General features: G+C 50.7%; 1 protein-coding gene across 1 annotated transcript in view; it reads left to right on the forward strand.

Moving 5' to 3' along the window:
• Positions 1 to 17,727, forward strand: part of CACNA2D2 (calcium channel, voltage-dependent, alpha 2/delta subunit 2) — a 155,434-nt gene that overhangs the window by 91,256 nt on the left and 46,451 nt on the right. Inside the window, exon 3 of the mRNA XM_006873646.1 lies at positions 3,978 to 4,094. Coding sequence (XP_006873708.1) covers positions 3,978 to 4,094 — 117 coding nt within the window. The remainder of the gene's footprint in view (positions 1 to 3,977; positions 4,095 to 17,727) is intronic.

Consider the following 17,727-nt stretch of genomic DNA (forward strand, 5'->3'; position numbering starts at 1 on the left):
TGTAAATGTAAAGGTAGACATTTTGTAGCAAGAAGGAGAGTGATTAATTCTGCAGTCTAGGAGCGGAGGTCCCTGGGACCATCAAGGGAGAAGAGTGCAGAGCAGGACCCTACCCAGAGAAGCAGTGACACCTGAGATGGAGGCAGAGCTGATGACGTGGAGATATGGAGCAGCTGGGAACTTTAGATCCAGAGATGGAGAGGGGCTGTGTACTGAAGACTGGGGGCCGGGGGGGGGGGGTCAGGCTGGCAGGTATACCCTTTGGTTGGTTGATGATGCATGGAGGGGATTGTAACTGACAAAGAAATGATATACAATAGGATGAATGTAAAACTAGTGTTCTTCCATGTAAACTATCACATAATTCACAATAATAAAAGTTTTTTTAAAAAAAAAAAACGGTCCTGTGGTAGAAGAAGAAAGTGTGGCAGGTGTAGGTAGCACCAGGCTCTGAGGGGTTGCACAGCTCCAGGAAGAAGTGGGGGAGTGAAGCATAGACCCAGATGTCCCTGCGTGCTCTGCTCTGGAGCTTAGAATTGGGCAGATGCATTTGCCCAGGGTCCACTGCACACAGGCCCAGTGCTTGGGGAGAGATGGAAGCTGCCTGGACTATGTCCTATCAGTGGCGTCCTCATGTCTGTGCTCCCCCAAGGTGTCAGAGACAAGGACAAGGTGACCAGGAGGGAGTGAGTGGGGGTTGGAAATGGACAGATCCTAGGTGAGGGAGGCTGGCAGCATTGGACAGCCCCAAGTATGGTGATCTTCCAGGGAGAGAGTCGGGGGCAGGGGACTATGATTCCTTCTGCAGAATGCTGGCAATCCTAAACAGTAGCAGTGGCAATACAGGTGCCTAAACAATACAGGTGCCTCACCATATGAATCATGTGGTCCTTGGTGGGCCCATAAGATAGAGTTAGCTGTTCCCTCATTTAATAATCTGGAGACTGAGTTTGAGAGATAGGGTGACTCTTGGCTGGATTGCTGCTTCCAAGCTCTTGTGTCACCGGTTTGGACCCTGGGATTCAGCCCTAACACCTGTAAACCCAGTCCCTCCACAGCCCTTGAAACCCAGCCCAGTCACCACATCAGACTACCAGGGGCATTTTAGACCTCATCCTGGCCGCAGGCTGCATAGGACCCCCCAGGGTCTTATCAGGAAGCTCTCAGAGTTCAGCCTTGAAACCTGGGGCTGCCTCTGTTACAGATGGCACAGGTAGCCTGGAACATGGCAACACCTGAGAATGACCTTGACTGTGAAGGCTGAGGTTTGAGAACTTCCACCCCAGCCCAGAGAAGCTGACACAAATGGACAGGGGGTGAGCTCTGCAGAGGCTTCCGCCAGTATAACTATGAAGTAAACAAGAACAGTGGTCCAAGGCCAGGGAAAGCGTGTAGTTTTAATGTCCTGAAATCTGGGAAGGACAATTCAAGTTCAATGGAGGACCTGGCTTTACCACTCACCGCTGTGTTGCCTTCGGCTGGACTCTCCTCCCTCTGAGCCTCAGTTTCCCCAAAAGTAAGACATTGGGTTCCAGGCTCTTGTATGTCCCCAGCAACCCCCAGATTCTAACCCTTCCATGTTACCTATCTCCATCCCTGCCTTCCATCTGGCGGCCTTTGTCCTGAGGCAAGACTCAATGGGGCCCCAGAACAGCCTGGCCTGGCGCCCACTTGGGCATCTATCCTCCTAGCCGCATGGCTGGGCCTTGCAACTCGCCCCCTAATTGCCACTGCTCCACAGGAAGGAGCAACTTCACCGCAAATTATTTTGTTCTAAGAGAAGGACAAAAAGAAAAGAGAAGCCGGGAAGGATGGGGGTTGGCGGGAAGAGGAGAAAATTGCCTGAGTAGGACTTTGTGCACTGCTTTAACCCTTGGATTTCCATGTGCTTGATGGGTAAAGGAGCAGGGGCTCTAGTGGTACCCAGACCCCCCCCCCAGTCCCTCAGTTGGACGATGGAGGCCTTATCTCCCACTATCAAGCTGTCACTCTGACCTTATCTCCCCCTGCCTGTCTTGTCTTTCTCTCATAGCTGTCTCTCTCTCCTTATCTCCCTCTCATCACCTCCTCTCTCTGTCTCTCTGCAACCTTCCGATTCTGCATAGCCTGGTGGCTGTGGTTCAGTTGTGGCAACCTAGTCTGTGACCTCTGCTGAAGGAGCCAGCTTGGGTCACAAATCTCCTGTGTACCTGGATGGACACATGGACCCAGTCAAGCACAGAGCCACAGGCAGGGTGTGCAACACATCTACACATATATACATGCATATACCCGAGCCATCAAGACTTGAGCCACAAACAAAGATGCCCACAGAAATCTGCCCTTACAGTCTGGCTGTACTTACAGAACAGATGTGTTTGTTCTTCTGTTAGTCCATGGTACTTTCAATATTCGTCGCCAATTCCATAATACAAATGCATTAATTCTTTTACCATCTTCTTTCTTTATTTTCCAACTTTCGCATGCATATGAGGTTATTGAAAACACCATGGCTTATGTCAGGCACACCTTAGTCCTCAAAGTAACATCTTTGCTCTTTAACACTTTAAAGCAAGAGGTCTTGTGCAGCAGATTTGCCTGGTGCAATAAGTAGTATGATTTCTCTTTTTTTCGGCTTTTTATTGTGAATTGAGTTAAGGTTTGCAGAGCAGATCATCGGTTTTGCACTCAACCAATCGTATACTTTGTTTCATTACATGGCTACAGTCTCCTCCATGTACCAACAGTTAACAGTATTTACCTCTATTCACTTTAACTATTGCATTCCTCCCTGTGTCTCCTGCTGATTTCTCCTTTCCTCTGCTAACCTCCCTCTTGTTGTATATTGCTTGCCCGGTAGCCCATGTTTAAGTTAAGTGTCCACCCTCTAGCCTGTGAGTAATTTTTCCTTCCCCTTTCCCATCCCCCCTGTAGCCATCGTAGATTGCTTCTTTTATCCAGAAAACCTTTTTTTAAAAACTTTTTACGTTGGTCTCATACAATTAAAAAAAAAGCAGCCATTTGCTCTTAAAGACTCACATATGAGTGTCAAAAGACCCTAACCTCACCCCATCCCCAACACACAGGCATCTACACATATATGGGCATGTGTTGAACCATAGTATGCACATTTCTGTAACTAAAGACTGACATATGTACACCCCATGTGGGCATGTACACAGGTCCACACACTAAGGAGGAGGAAATAGGTATATCTCTTCCCGCAACCTGTGCTTATGCCTTGATAACCTTTCCATATTGTGTGCCCTGAGTGACAGGAGCCTCAGGGGTGCCCAGAAATCTCGCTACACTTTCTGCAAATACACCAGGACAGTACCAGCAGGAAAGAGTGTGGTTGCCTGAGCTGTGTATAGGGATGGCTGTGTGTGTGATGTATGTGTGGGTGCATGTGTATGAACACACACGTGTGAGCACTTTGTGTTGGCGTGTGGGTGTATAATGTTTGCTTATTAATTGTATCCTCCCTGCCTGCTGCCCCATACCCTGTCCCATCTGGTGCTCATAGCAATTCTGGGCTAGTCAGAGGAGATGCTGCTTATGGCCCTTGGAGGCTGGGTGCCGAGGCCCAGAGAAGGCAATTACAATCCTACCCCATAACCACCAGCCCTAACCAGCCCAAATTGGGACCCCATCCCAAATACAAGCTGTGGAGCCTGAACTCAAGGATACTGGGTCAAACCCCCAAATATCGTCCATGCTCCCTTAAGGTAGCCAAAGCCAGGGTGGGGGATAGAGGCTGTGCTGAGCTGTGTGTTGTTGTTGTTAAATGCCGTCAAGTCAGTTCCGATCCATAGTGACCCTGTATAGGGTTTCTGAGGAGCAGCTGGTGAACTTGAACTGACGACCTTGTGGTTCAAACTGACTTTGGTCCACACCAGGACGCCATGAGGTGAACTATGTAGCAGGGCTATATTGGGCCCATGGCATGGGGAAATGGGACCTTGTCAGCCTCAACACCAGCCTCTGCTTTCTTCCAGATCTACAAGGACAACCGGAACCTGTTTGAGGTGCAGGAGAATGAACCTCAGAAGTTGGTGGAGAAGGTGGCAGGAGACATCGAGAGCCTGCTGGACAGGAAAGTACAGGCCCTGAAGGTAGGTTTATGTGGGTGGGTTGATGAGGGCTAGGTGGGGGTCATGCACCATGAGTAGTGTCTCTACCTACCTCCGTAGTCATACAGCTCTCTGGGCCCTCTGGATTCAAGCTGAGCAATCATTGCAAGCTGTGACCATACAGACTGTGTGCAGCTGTGCCTGGAGTATGATGTAGGCTGCAGAATGGGTGACCTGGCATTGCAAAGGCCTTGAGTAGACACGAGGATAGAATCCCTCCTGTTGGACCTGGAGTCCTCCCATTTTTCTGGCTCCCCTAGCCTGTCTGTGGGTTATGCCCTAGGTGAGCACCTGACCAAGATAGTCCATACCAGATGGTAGGCTTCAGGGTCTGATGGAGAAGGAGTGTGGAGGGGTCCTGGATGCCCCACTGTGGACCTGTCTCCCTGTCTCAGAGAAATTGTACTGTCAGCTCCGAGGTGTTCCTGAAACACTTCTACGAAGTGACAGGACCGACCCCCTGAGCTGCTGTGAACAGGTCTACAAAACTGGCCAGACCCCTCGTACTCACTCTGCCCAGGATGAGCATGTGGGGAGGGGCTTCTGGAGCTGCAGAGTGTCCTGGATAGATCATAAGGTAAATGAAGGAGGAGGGTTTAAGTGCCATCAGATCAGAGACTCAACTGCATCTACCCTATGTCAAAGATAGGTGGTGAGTCCAATAAAAAGAAGGGCAGTCTCTAATACATACTGCAACAGGAATTAACTTGAAAACATTATGCTCAGTGAAAGAAGCCAGTCACAAAAGATCATGTATTGCATGATCCCATCGTATGAAATGTTCAGAATAGATAAATCCCTTGAAACAGAAAGTAGATTAGTGGTTGCCTAGGGCTGGGGAGGGTGGGAGAAGAGGATAGGGAGTGCCTGCTAATGGATACATGATTTCTTTTTGAGTTGATGAAAATATTCTAAAATTAGATAGTGGTGATGGCTGCACAACTCTGAATATACTGAAAACCACTGTATGCTTTAATGGATGGGTTTTATGGTGGTGTGTGAATTATAACTCATTAAACCTGTTTTAAAAACAAAAACGATAAGCAAGTTCACACTTGCCATGTCCAGGCTCAGGCCAGGGTCCTGCAGGGTCAGGACAAAGCAACCACCCTAGCCTAGACTCCTACCACATCTAGGCACCAGAATAGAACCAGAATCCCTCTCCCAGGAGCTAGGCCCTGCTTTCCGCCATGGAGTGTGACACAGGATAATGGAGTAGAGAGAGGTTGAGATCCTGGGGCCAGCCCTTCCCTGAATGTAATTGAAGAAACTGGTGTTATAGGGAGGAAGCAAAAGCCAAAAACCTCTGCTCGGACAGCAGCCTCTGCTGGGGTCTTCCCTGATAATGGGAAATGTTCTGATCACCTCACCTCGCCAGCACATCACTTCCCATCTCTTTGCATTCACTGGAACTGGGCTTTCTCGTGTTCTGTCTCTTTGCTTCTCTCTCTCCCTCATTTCCAGGCCCCTCACTTGTATGTTACTTCCTTGTTTTGCTGCCCCCTTTACAGTTTGCTAAGTGCCCACCTTGTGTTGCCATAGTCTGATAAAGTGGAGAAGGATCATTCTTTAGGCCTGTTACCCGCCTCAGAGGGGAATGCTGAATGGTGCCAATGACTGACCCCACGGTTGGGAAGTGTAGGCTGGAGACCCTCCCCAGGCTCCTTTCCCCTTACAAGGGTAAGGATCAACCCTGACAGATGAGTTGGGGGAAACCACCAAAGGCTTGAGGTCCTTGTCCCACCTCTCTTCTTGCACCCCACAAGCTGAATGCTGCTCCATAAGACATGATAATTGTCTCTCTCCTTTCCACTGCTCTGCAGTCCAGCACATGCCTGATAAACAGTCATCATTACATACGAATTATTTTCAATTACAAAAAAACAGCAATGGGGAAAGGTGCCTGTTGACTGAGGTACTCACTATGTGCTTATCCTATCACAAGTCATTCTAACAACAGCCACATGAGAGAGGTCCTGCTGCTCCCATCTCACAAATGGGAGCAGTGAAACTTGGAGGTACTGTACACCAGGCCAGGATGTGGTAAAGTTAGAATTTGAACTCAGGTCTCTCTGATTCCAAACCAGGCCCTCGGTTTCCTACAATATTCCTGAGATGTACACAGAATCCTTCCTTCCAACCAGCTCTGCTGTAGCAACCCCTAGCTGCAGGCCCTCAAGACATAACCTGTCCATATCTTCAGTAGCAGGAGAAAACGACCATCATCACCCTCCTGGGTCCTAATTGTTCGAGATGTGTTTTGGTCTTAATTATGTTTTGAATCTGCTTTTAGACAAGTTCTGGCCCTTTTCTCTGTTCCCACATTTGTTTGCATCCTGAGTGTATATGGAGGGAGGGATGTTAGGGGATTGGGTCCCCCCCACCCTCTACTCCATTGTTCCATTCTCCCTGAACCCCATCCAGTAATCCAGTTTAAATCCCCTTGCTCTGGTCTGGAATTTTAATTCGGGGCTTGCATAGAGGGAGCTGAGCAGCACAGGCTCACCTGGACGGAAGTTCATTGTTTCATCTAATCAAGGACAATCAGATGTTTGTAATGAGTTTCTCCAAACTGCATAGGCTAGTTTGTGGAGCTCAGTCAACAGGAGTATCCAGGTGGGGGAAGAGGGGAGCCTTGCACACAAGCAACCAGCACCCCCAAGTCCAGAAAATATGCTGGGCCTTCAGTTTCAGAAATATGGAGGGGAACCTGCCTTGGAACTTGGACTTCTCAGGACCTATACTCAAGGTCCTGAGTCCCAAGAGGAGTAGGGAAGTGCCTAAGGGACAAGGCCCGTGGCCTTGTGGCTGGGTGGATAGAGTTGTAGGGGGAGTTGGGAAGCCTGGGGCAGAAGGTATGAGGTAGCTGGAGGCCATTTCAGAGCTGGGCCCACTGATATATTCATTAATGGGGGTAAACAAGCAGTTTCAGCCCCTGGAGCACAAGGCCATGGGTGGCACCTACTTCCAGGCCTGGCCCAGGATAACCTCATGAGAGCTTGCAGGGTAGATGACAGGACTGTGGCCCTGGGTTCTAACCTCTCAAGTGTAACCCCAGATCAGAGGCGCTCTGGAAAGTGCAGTAACAGGCAGTGGGTTCTGTAGTGTTCACTGCCTCCACCCACCATTCTCTTAGCAATTAAAAGGCATTTATGTGGGGCTGGCAATGGCTTCTGCCTCCCCTCCATTATGAACATTAAGAGATCTTGACCCCTCCACTTTCCCTCTCTCGAAAGGAGCAGCAGACACATGGAGCCAATTAGGCTCACGCGTGGGTGCGAAGGGACTGAGCACCTTTTCTCCCTGATTGCGGTGTTTACAGCTGATTATTCTCGCCACACCCAAACAGCAGTGCAGCTTCTTGGCAAGATGCCACTGCCACCCAAAAGAGTCTGCTGGGGCCCCTAGGGATGGGGTGAGCAGAGAATTAGTGAATGGGCATTCATTGGACACGTATAACGTGAAAACCCTTGGGAGCCTCCACCCATGGGAGAAGGCAGATAGAGAGCTGATCAGCATGGAAATAAAGGAGAGCTCATGGGTGAGTACTCAAGAGAGACAGGACAGCATGCTATGATAGAGCCACTCAGGAATGGGAGTGTGAGGGGGGCGTTTTGGAAAGAGGTGGTCTGAACATTTGTGGAGGGAAAGTGACCTGCTGTCTGCCTCCCATACCCCCAGGGGTCTTGGGACAAAGACGCTGCTCCCAGAAACTCATGAGGGTAAGGACAGATACCTTTACCTGTCTCTCCTCCAGGTGACTAGGAATCCAGAGACCTCTGGACTTTTGGCTGTGCTGGCAGGCAGGAAGCTGGCCTCCCTGGGAAGGTCACAGGAGGGAGTGCAGGTTAAGTGTGCCTGGGATATGGCCAAAGAGAAAAGTGTATCTTCCCTTGCTTTCTCCCATTTACTTGAGCTAGTTATGAGCCGATGAGGGCCTGGGAGACCTCTCTCCTGGGGCCTCCTCCAAGGTGCGGTGGCTACAGGGCTCTCAGGAAGGGTCAGCAAAGCGGTGGTCATTTCCTAGCAACCTACGCCAAGGTCATGGTGGGCTAGGTGCAACATCACTGAAGTCCACAAGGTCTGATGGATCACCCTTACACAGCCCACCCTGCTGCTGAGTTAGAAAAGGCTCAGTATAGCCATGTGTCAGGCCAGAGGCGTAGTATCCCTTTTGCCATGAACAGTATCATCTAACTGCTGTGGAGACACCTTAACTGGAATGCTCTAGACCCAGGTATCATTCCAAGAGAGGGCATTTGAGCCACTCCTGCCCAGTGGCCTCGCCAGATGTGTGTTCTGTGAGTGCCATTCAGTCTCCCATTTGTTCCCTTGTTCGTTCAATCATTCGGTCATCCTTTTCCTCTGCTACTGGGCCAGCCCAGTCCTCAGTCAGATATGGTGCCAGTCTCCACCACTGGGCCAGAATTTACAGATGAGGACACAGAAGCTCAGAGACTGGATAGCAGTTCCTGTCTATGCCTGGCTGAGACAGGGTCCGATTCCCCCTGCTTGTTTTCGCTCCTGAGCCTCTTGCCTCTCCCAGAGCCCCCAGAGGTTAGAAGGAAACAGAGGGGAAGTTCAGGCTGGGGGTGGGGAAAGGTGAGTTACACCAGGCAGAAGATAGAGCACAAGTAAGGACCTAGAGGCAGGACTTAATTGGGAGATGTTGAGGAGCAACTGGAAAGGGGCAGACAGGGTTGGACTGGCCCCCAGATGCAGGCCAAGGCTCACTGCATGTGTTCCCTTTTTAACACCCCTGCACGCTGCCCATCATGGAGGGGAATCTAGGGTATGGGACTAGTGGGGAGAGTGTCAGCCAGATAGAGAAAAATGAGGCCTGGGCCCAAGGGAGACACATACACAGTAGGCTCCACTCCTCAAAGAAAGCCTCCACCGAGGGAGGATCCCTTCAGAGCTTCTGCCCACACCCTGGGGGTCTTGGTGAGCAAAAGGAGAATGGATGATAGGAGGCAAAATGAAAAGGCTTGCAGGTACCACAGGCATAAACCAGTCTAATTTAGGATCAGAGAAGAGAAGAATTTAATTGAGTTTTAATAGCATCTGGCCTTTTGTTCTGAAATCCTCCAGTGAGAGGACTGGGAGAGGGGGAGGACCATCCAGCAGCCAGTCTGATCCCAGCCCTCCAGGGCCTCAGACTGTAGGAGCCAGACAGCAGTCTTTGTGGTCCCAGTGTGCAGAGCAGCTCACAAGAAGCAGGACAAATCCAAGAAGGCAACCTGGAGGAGGAGGCATTTGAGCTGAGCCTTGGAGAGCAAGTGGGCTTCCAAAAGAGAAAAAGGAAGGAAGGAAGGCACCCAAGCAAAGTTCCTAGCCCAGCAGTGAGTGAGGAGAACTCATGAAAGCTGGCTCTGTGAAGCTGAGCGGGTTGTGGGCCAGGAAGGAGCCCGAGTGGAGCCGTGTGTGTAGCCCATGCAGCAGTATTTCCACTGGAGCAGGGAGGGGCAGAACTCACCACCCGAGGTCCTGCACATTCACAAGAAGGTGCAGGTAGCCTGGGAGTGGCCACTCACCTCTCTCGCTCCAGTTTCTATGGCTTAAAATACATAGTGAGGCATGGTGCCATGGGACCTGCCCCAGTGTGAGAACACCTCTGAGACCCTCAAGGAACTCTTGAATCTCTTTACCAAGCCCACAACTGGGCAAAAATGCAGCCAGAATGTTCCTTAAAAGTGAGGATGCTAAGACTTTGGCTCATGTACTTTGGACATGTTATCAGGAGGGACCAGTCCATAGAGAAGGACATCATGCTTGATAAAAAGGGTCATCTTGTAATGAGATGGATTGGCACAATAGCTGCAACAAGTTCAAAACATACAGTGATTGTGAGGATGGTGCACCACCAAGCAGTGTTGATTCTGTTGTACAGACCCACTGAACAGCACGTAACAATGTAACAACCTGGAAGCTGGACCAGGCCCAGGTGCCATGGTGACACAAGGCAGGGTTTCCTGGAAGAGGTCGGGTTTCCCTGGCTCATCATGTAATGGAATAGATGCCAGGGTCTCAGGTACCCTTGTTTCCTTTAGCTTGTTTCCAGAGCACTGAGTGCCTGCTGTGTACAAACACCATACCAGGTGCAGGGAACAGTGAGAGTAGACTGACGGGGCCTCTCCCTGGAGGAGTGCAGATGCTGAAGGTCACGGGGTTGTGATCCATGCAGTAAAATGTGTAGCCAGGGTGGCGAGCCTGTGGGGGCACTTGACCAGGTCTAGGAGGAACCTTTGCTAGGGAAGGAGAGAGTAAGGAAAGAACAGGGTTCAAGGCAGAGGGAACCGCAATATGCAAAGGTCAGAAGTAGAGGGAGTGCATGAGTGTCTGCAAATTCATTGTCTGGATCCATGCATTCTATACACATGTAGTGATGGAGGGAGGTCTTGCCCATTGGTTTGGCTCTGCAGAACATGTGCACAGATGCACTTTGAGCGTGGGCTGAGTCTATTGCAGACACCTCTCACTGGGTTTCAGCAGAGACTTTGCCTTGCCTGATGACAGCAACCCACACAGTCTTGACTTTGCACCCAAAATTGGCATCTTTGGTCACCAGCCCCCTCAGACAGGTGTAACATGGCCCATGGTGCACATGATTCGTCCAGAGTGCTGAAGGTGACCAAGAGTCAGGGGTCTCACCCACCATAATGCTGCAGCCCCCACTCCAGACTTGAGCAGTGTTCTCTGGCCCTCAATTTCCCCCACCCTTATAGTAGGAGCAAAGGAGCTCTGGTAGCATAGTGGTTATGAATTGGGCTGCTAATCTCATGGTCAGCAGTTCGAAACTACCAGCTGTTCCGCAGGAGAAAGATGAGGCTTTTTGCTCCCGTAAAGATTTACAGCCTCGGAAACCCTATATATGGTGGCTATGAGTCGGAACTGACTCCACAGCACATAACAACAACAGCATAGTAGGAGCAAGTGTAACCTCAGAGATCTGCCCTCAGAGTTTCTACTGGACTTTGGTGACATTGATTCAGAAGGGGTGCTCATAGGACAGGTGCAGGGACAGGATTAACCAGTGTGTGGATCATCCCTGGGCTACCAGCCTTCACGCCAAGTCTCACTTATAGGAAGTATAGGACTGGCCACATCAAGGCCCCATCCACAATGCCCATCTCCGTGGTCCACGCTATCTAGGCTGCTCAGAGCTTCCTGCTTCCTGGCACAGGCCTTGGGGCCCTCGTTTGAGAGGCTAGTCACGGTTGCTGGTCCTTTGTGCCAGCCTCTCTCTGTTTGCCCACTCTGTGCCTCTGTGAATGGGAGTCAAAGCGTGTTTGCTGTGTCAACACCAGCTGGAGCCCAGTTATCAAGAGAGCTGAGGGTATGAGGCCCTGTCTGGCAGCTGTCCGGTGTACTGTTCCTCTCTAGCCAGGCAGTCAGGTTCATGGATGTGTAGGCAGTCCCTCACCTATGTCCTACCCATTTAACCCACAGGACCACCAGACATGAACCAGGTGAGGATCTAGAACCAGTGAGGACAGTCCCAGGTGAAGAGAAAACCTTAGAAAGGACCAGCAAGCAAGGAGAGCAATTTCCCTCGTTTCAACCTAGGGGGCTTCCTCGCAGAGGTGGCATTCAAGACTTTGAAGGCTGAGTATGGATCTTCCCCACCCCTCTCCTCATGCAGGGTCAGTTTGATTTCCCAACCCCAGCCGTCCCAGTCATCAGACCCAGCAATATACAAGGAGAGGCCTCAGTGGTCAAACAGTTGAACTGGCAGCAAGATAGTGTCAGGGCAGGTAACCAAACTGTAGGAGAGGATCTGAGAGGATCATGAACCAGGCAGACTGACCCTTCTCATCCATGAGTGATCAGCTTCTGGCTGGTGACCGGCTCTGAAAACAGAGGCCCAGAGAGGGAGAGCTACTTGCCCTAGACTTGGACAAGAACTTAAGTCCCCTCATTCAGTGAAGGCTATTCTGTCAGTTGGCCACAAGATCTTTGAGTCCTCTTTACTTCTTTAATGAGACTCCCACCCACTTTATCAATATGTTTCCCAGAATTTCAGGGTGACTCCCTCAAGAGACAGAGGCATCCAAGGCATGGGCCAGGTTACTGGATCAAGAGACAGAAGGACCAGCTATAGCATTGACACCCCTGCTACATATTCTTCACTGGTAAATTCCTGTCTCTGAGCCTCAATTCCCCCATCTTTAAAATGGGACAGTAAGAGTCCACCTGGCAGGGTTGCCAAGAAGGTCATCTGAGCTGAGAAAGGACCAGAGCATCTTCCTGTACCCCCATAGTTCCCAAAGGCCATAGAGCTGGCAAGGAAGGCACCATGCAGTAGGAAGCTACTGTCTCCACACACACATCCAGGCAGCAAGCAGAGGGAGGGGTGGGCCTGTCTCCAGCCCAGCAGGAAGTAAGGGGCACGTGAACAGAGAAAATGAACTGGTTTGTGCTCATCCAGTGGACTGAAGTGACAGAACAGTTAATGATACAGATGCGGCTCCACTGTCCTCTGCCCTGGAACATGGGTGTTGGGGCCCCACTACAGGCACTCTGAGATACCAGCTTGTAATGGGAGGAGGTAAGAGGACAAGCATACTTCTTCCGCTGTATGTGTGTATGTTGTGAGAAGGGGCTGTCTGTGGATATAAGCATGTGCAGTGTCATGTGTGTGCTCATACCTCCTCACTTTCCTGAGACTGTGACTCACACATGGGCTGGGACTAAGTTTTATGACTGTCCTTAGTGCAGGTATCGCTGCCCCCACACCCCGTGGTCCATGCAGAAGCACCAGGCTTCAGTGTCCCCTGATACTGACACTGATCTTTCCCAGCCACCCATGTGCACACTTGGGCCTCCTTTATATCAAATAGTCATCAGCTAATCTCATCTCCCTGTGTGATTGCCATGTAATTAGCTCATTTTGAAAAATACTGCATCTGTCATATTTCCCCCTCTGAATTTTCCTTTTCCCAGGACGGGGTGGGAAGGGTGGGGTAGAGGAAGATTCCTGAGTGTGGGACCTCCTCAGGCCAGCTATAACTCTGCCCCCTCCACACAGGGCCCAATACCTGCACTGACACATGCCCCCTTAACACATAGCCCCAATTCATAGCCTGGTGAGCAGGAGGAAAGTGGGCAGGCTAGAGGGTGTCCAGAGCCTGCCTGGTGCCAGGAGGAAGAAATGGTGCAGGCCTGCTTGAGCCCTGCACCCAAGAACATCCACACACACCTGCTCACCCCCAGGAACTGCTTCAGCTCAAACTGGGCTCAGACTAATTTGATACTATGTGACATTGCCCACCCACAGCCCAACATGTAGTAGTGGTGTGTGACAGACAGACTGGGAGCAAGTAAGGGGCAAAGGGGCAGCATCATGGGATAGCACCTCTGCTGGGCCATGTGTGGATGGAGGGCAGCAAATACTTGGTTAAAGAGCCTCCAAGATCCTCACTATCAACTGTCTATCTGTCCCCACTTGTGGGACAAGTTCCCACAGCTGTGGACTACCCCAGACTCCTCCTGCATTGTGCCTCCCACCCACTGAAGCCAGGGTCTGGCCCAGCTGTGAGGTAGCATCTGTTGGGTGAGCCATGAAAAGGGCACACATGGAGCACCCTAAGGGTCACATGTGGTCCAGTTACAGCCATACCTCATTCTTCTCCCTGGGAGCAGAAACATTGACCCTCACTACCCCAAAGCTCAGCATCCTGGTGTGTAGCTGTGGTTTAATGCACAAGACTGCAAAGCCGTTTGAACTGCAAGGTCGGAGGTTCAAGCTCACCAGCTGCTCGTCGGAAAACCTATACAGGGTCGCTATGGGTCGGAATCGACTCGACAGCACTTCACAACAACAACCCCAAAGCTCTGGTAGCGTTGTGGTTACAAATAGGGCTGCGAACCACAAAGTCAGCAGTTTGAAACTGCCAGCTGTTCTGTGGGAGAAAAATGAGACTTTCTGCTCCTGTAAAGATTTCCAGCCTCGAAAACCCTGTACAGGGTCACTGTGAGTCAGAACCGACTCCAGGGCACATATCCACCACCCCAATGGTGGGGCTAGGCAGAAGAAGCAACCTAGATGTTTAAGCTGTTTTAGCATCAGAATGTGTTGCCACCCCCACCCAGCTTCCACCTCTCCAGTCCAGATGGAATACCAGAGGTTGCTGAGAACAAGTGTGGACAGAATCCTCAGAGACAATGTCTCCTTGGCCAGAGCCTGTTGCAGCTGTAGGCCCTGGGCTCTGAGCCCTCAGCTGGCATAGCCTACTTTTCCCATGGCCTCTTCCAGCAACCCCCCATTTTCCCACCTTTACTTGCTGAGACTCCCTTGGGACGTGAATTCTCTTAAACTTTTAATTAAAAACGTTCTCCTCTCTCGCCTCAAGGTTTGCTTCCCTGTGATTTTCCTCTTAGAAGAAGAAGCAGGGGCAGATTGGGTGGTAGTGGAGTAACAGGCAAGGTGGAAACAGGCCTTCCTAGGTCTTTACTGGGGTCCTAGGGGAACCAAAGCCTAACCCAAGGTAGGCTGTTGGCCACCTCTTGCCCTATACCACCTTCCCTAGCTTCCCAGCTCTGCCAGGGGAAGCATCTTTGAAGGCCTCAATGTTAGGTGTCATTGCCAGAACCCTCACCCCAATTCACCCCCAACTCACCCAGGACTTCATGGCAAGTGCCAGTTAGGTCAGGGTTGTACCACATAGAAGTAACTTCCTGCTCTCTGACGAGGGCACCATCAACTCTGGCAGCCTTGTGTCTATTCCTGGCCCACTCCTGTAGGTCACAAGTTGGAGAAGTAGCCTGCAAGGTCTTACTTCAGCCAAGATGCTATGCAGAGCCTCAACATCACTAACTGGGTCACAGATACTTCTTTGCATGTAGAATTCCCAACTCAGAGTTGAAGGCACAAGACCAGATCCTGGCTCATAGGGTCAGGGTCCCAGCCTCTTACACAGAAAACTACCAGTCTCTTTGATGATGCTGTGGCATTGTTTATTAATTGTACAGACACATGTTGAGCACTTACTGTACTGCAGTGCCTGTGTCCTGGTCTGGTTCAGACCCCAGGTAGGGCTTACCTCCCCTGCACATATTCTGGGGCTCTGGGAGTGATCACAAGGGAGAAGTCTGGGTATCCCCAACAGGGCAGGGGCAGTCTCTTCTGGCTCTTCTGCCTCTCAGCACTGCCATCTCCTCCTGGCTGGTGCCTGCTTGGGGCCCATTAACTTCCAGATCTGATGCCAATAGAAGTGGGGAGCTCTTTCTCCTAGGGTGGCATGTTTTGGTGCTTTCAGATCCCATCATGCCAGTATCTACCCTTCCATCCATTCCCCAAGCACATACTTAGTATCATTTGTGTGCCAGGCACTATGCCAGTGACAGACGCAGACCTGGCCCTCCTTAGGGATAAGAGGCAGAGGGTAGATAAGTAATGTGAGGCTATGTTGTGGCGTGTCTGTCAGAGGACAAACACAGGAGAGAGGCAAGGAGAGCGTCGGGGTAAAGTTTAGCCCACATCTGCAGGGGCATACCAGGAGCCTGAGCAGGGTGAAAGCAGTGAGAAGGAAGAGATACGCATCCTTCTGGCTCAGGATCTGAGCCCCATCTCTCAGCCTGGGCCCCAGCTCCTCAAAGTTCTGCAGGATTTCCCCTCCCTTCTTCCCAGGGGGAGCCTGAGTAGGTAGAAGCCTTCCCCAAGGGTCAGGGTACAGCTCTGAAGAAACCTGCACCCACTGAAAAAGCTGCCCCCATGTCTGCTGGACAGTACCTGTGAACAGGTGGTGAGAGGTGGGGGATGGGCACAGCAGACGGCACTAGATTTTCCTGAGTCTCAAGCCCCCAGTCACCCTGAATCAATGCTGATGTTAACAAAAGAGAACTCCCAGTGCCCCTTAGAGAGTTTCCAGCAGTGGTCGTGAGGCCTGCCTAGGCCAGGGAACAAATGGGACATGTGTGCATGTATGCGTGCACATGATAATGGGGTTGTCCATTTGACCGAGGTGTGACGCACATGAATGCCCTGTATTACTCTGGTGGATATGCATGCCCCCATGCGTGACCAGGGTGGGCTGGGGTCTTCATGATAGTACCTGCACTCATGCATGTGTGTGAAATGTGTGGTCTGGCAGGAAGAGCCTGAAAAGCTGGGAGTAGGAAGGGAAGGAAGAACCCACCACCTCAAGCTTCTTGCTACACCAGTGTATGACTGCTCCAACGTAATGATCCACTGCTACACCAATGTATGGCTCATCTCCCTTAGAGCCACTCTTGTGGGCATGCTGTGGCCACCTACAAATGTGTATATGTGCCAAACTCATGTGCGCGTGTCCCTCCTCCCTGTCTGCCACCACACAAGCACACCCAGGCTATGTGAGTGTACTTATATTGTACATGTGCACATACTTACTCTTGCTTATAAACCCTTAGTCATTCTTGTGCTGGCTGTCCCATCACAAAACACAGGGTGACTGAACTGGGCACTAGGAAATGAGAAACAACTGCCCAAACAAAGGAGGGAAGGAGAACAGCATTCCAGGCAGAGGGAATGGTATGTGCAAAAATATAGAGGTGTGAGTATCATAATAGAGACATTTATCAAGTGCTTGTCACATGCATTTGAGCATCTGTATAGCCAAGGCCCTTTTATACATATATTAATTCATTCGTTCTCAAAATGGTTACGTGCTGGATGCTGTAGTCACTGGGATAGCAAAAAACAGCTCTGTTCCTCTCTCAAGGAGTGTACAACCTCCTGCGAAAGTATAGGAAAGGGCAGTGAAGTCCTTGTAGAGGAGCACATAGGCACTAACGGAGCCCCGAGGAAGGGTAAAGGGCCTTGCCAGGACGAGGGCTCATTTAGTACTGCTTATTGATATTTGGTTGGTATACAGTCTTCAGAATTGGGAGGGCCCTTGCCAGTCTAAGCCTATACCCTTTATTATAGAGTTGACAAATCTGATGGCTGGTGTGGCACTGTTATGCAAACACAAGGTCTGTTTGAACTCCAAAGTCGGTGGTTCAGATTGACCAGTTGCTCCTGGGAAACCCTATACAGGGTTGCTATGGGTTGGAACCAACTCGATGATACTTAACAATGACAACATACTCAGAACCTATGTCTCTATGGCACTTATTTCAGGACTGCAGTTGTCTTGGATAAAGCAAGGCTGGTCTCACTCAGTACTTGGTTCTGTCTCCACAGCACCTCCTGCATGCAGCCCAGAGGTGGAATTTCCGAGCCAGGAGTCAACCATATATGAGCTCCCTCAGAATCAGCCTGTGCCTTTCTCAGGTTGACAGTAGCATCTAGAGACATTGGACATGCCTTTGGGCCTCAGTTTCCCACGAAAGAATGGAAACAAGATTCCTGGCCTGCCTGCCCCACTGGGCAGTTGAGAATGGGGAGTACTTTATTGCTAGGAGGATGTTGGGCTGCTTACCTGCATAGCATCAGGGCTGATGCTTCCCCTCCTCCTCAATGGCTTGAGAGCCATTCGTCACTTACAAATTCTCTTCATTTCTAAATAAAATGATTTGTTAATTTGAGTGAGTGATCGCCGGCATCTGAGCCTTTTTGCAGGCCCAGGAACAGCTTGTGGGCTCCCAGAGCCCCTCGCCGCCGGCCTGGCGCAGACTTGAAGGGGTTGTTTTC

The sequence above is a fragment of the Chrysochloris asiatica genome, unplaced genomic scaffold (genome assembly GCF_000296735.1).
Source record: "Chrysochloris asiatica unplaced genomic scaffold, ChrAsi1.0 scaffold00246, whole genome shotgun sequence".
Taxonomy (NCBI): domain Eukaryota; kingdom Metazoa; phylum Chordata; class Mammalia; order Afrosoricida; family Chrysochloridae; genus Chrysochloris; species Chrysochloris asiatica.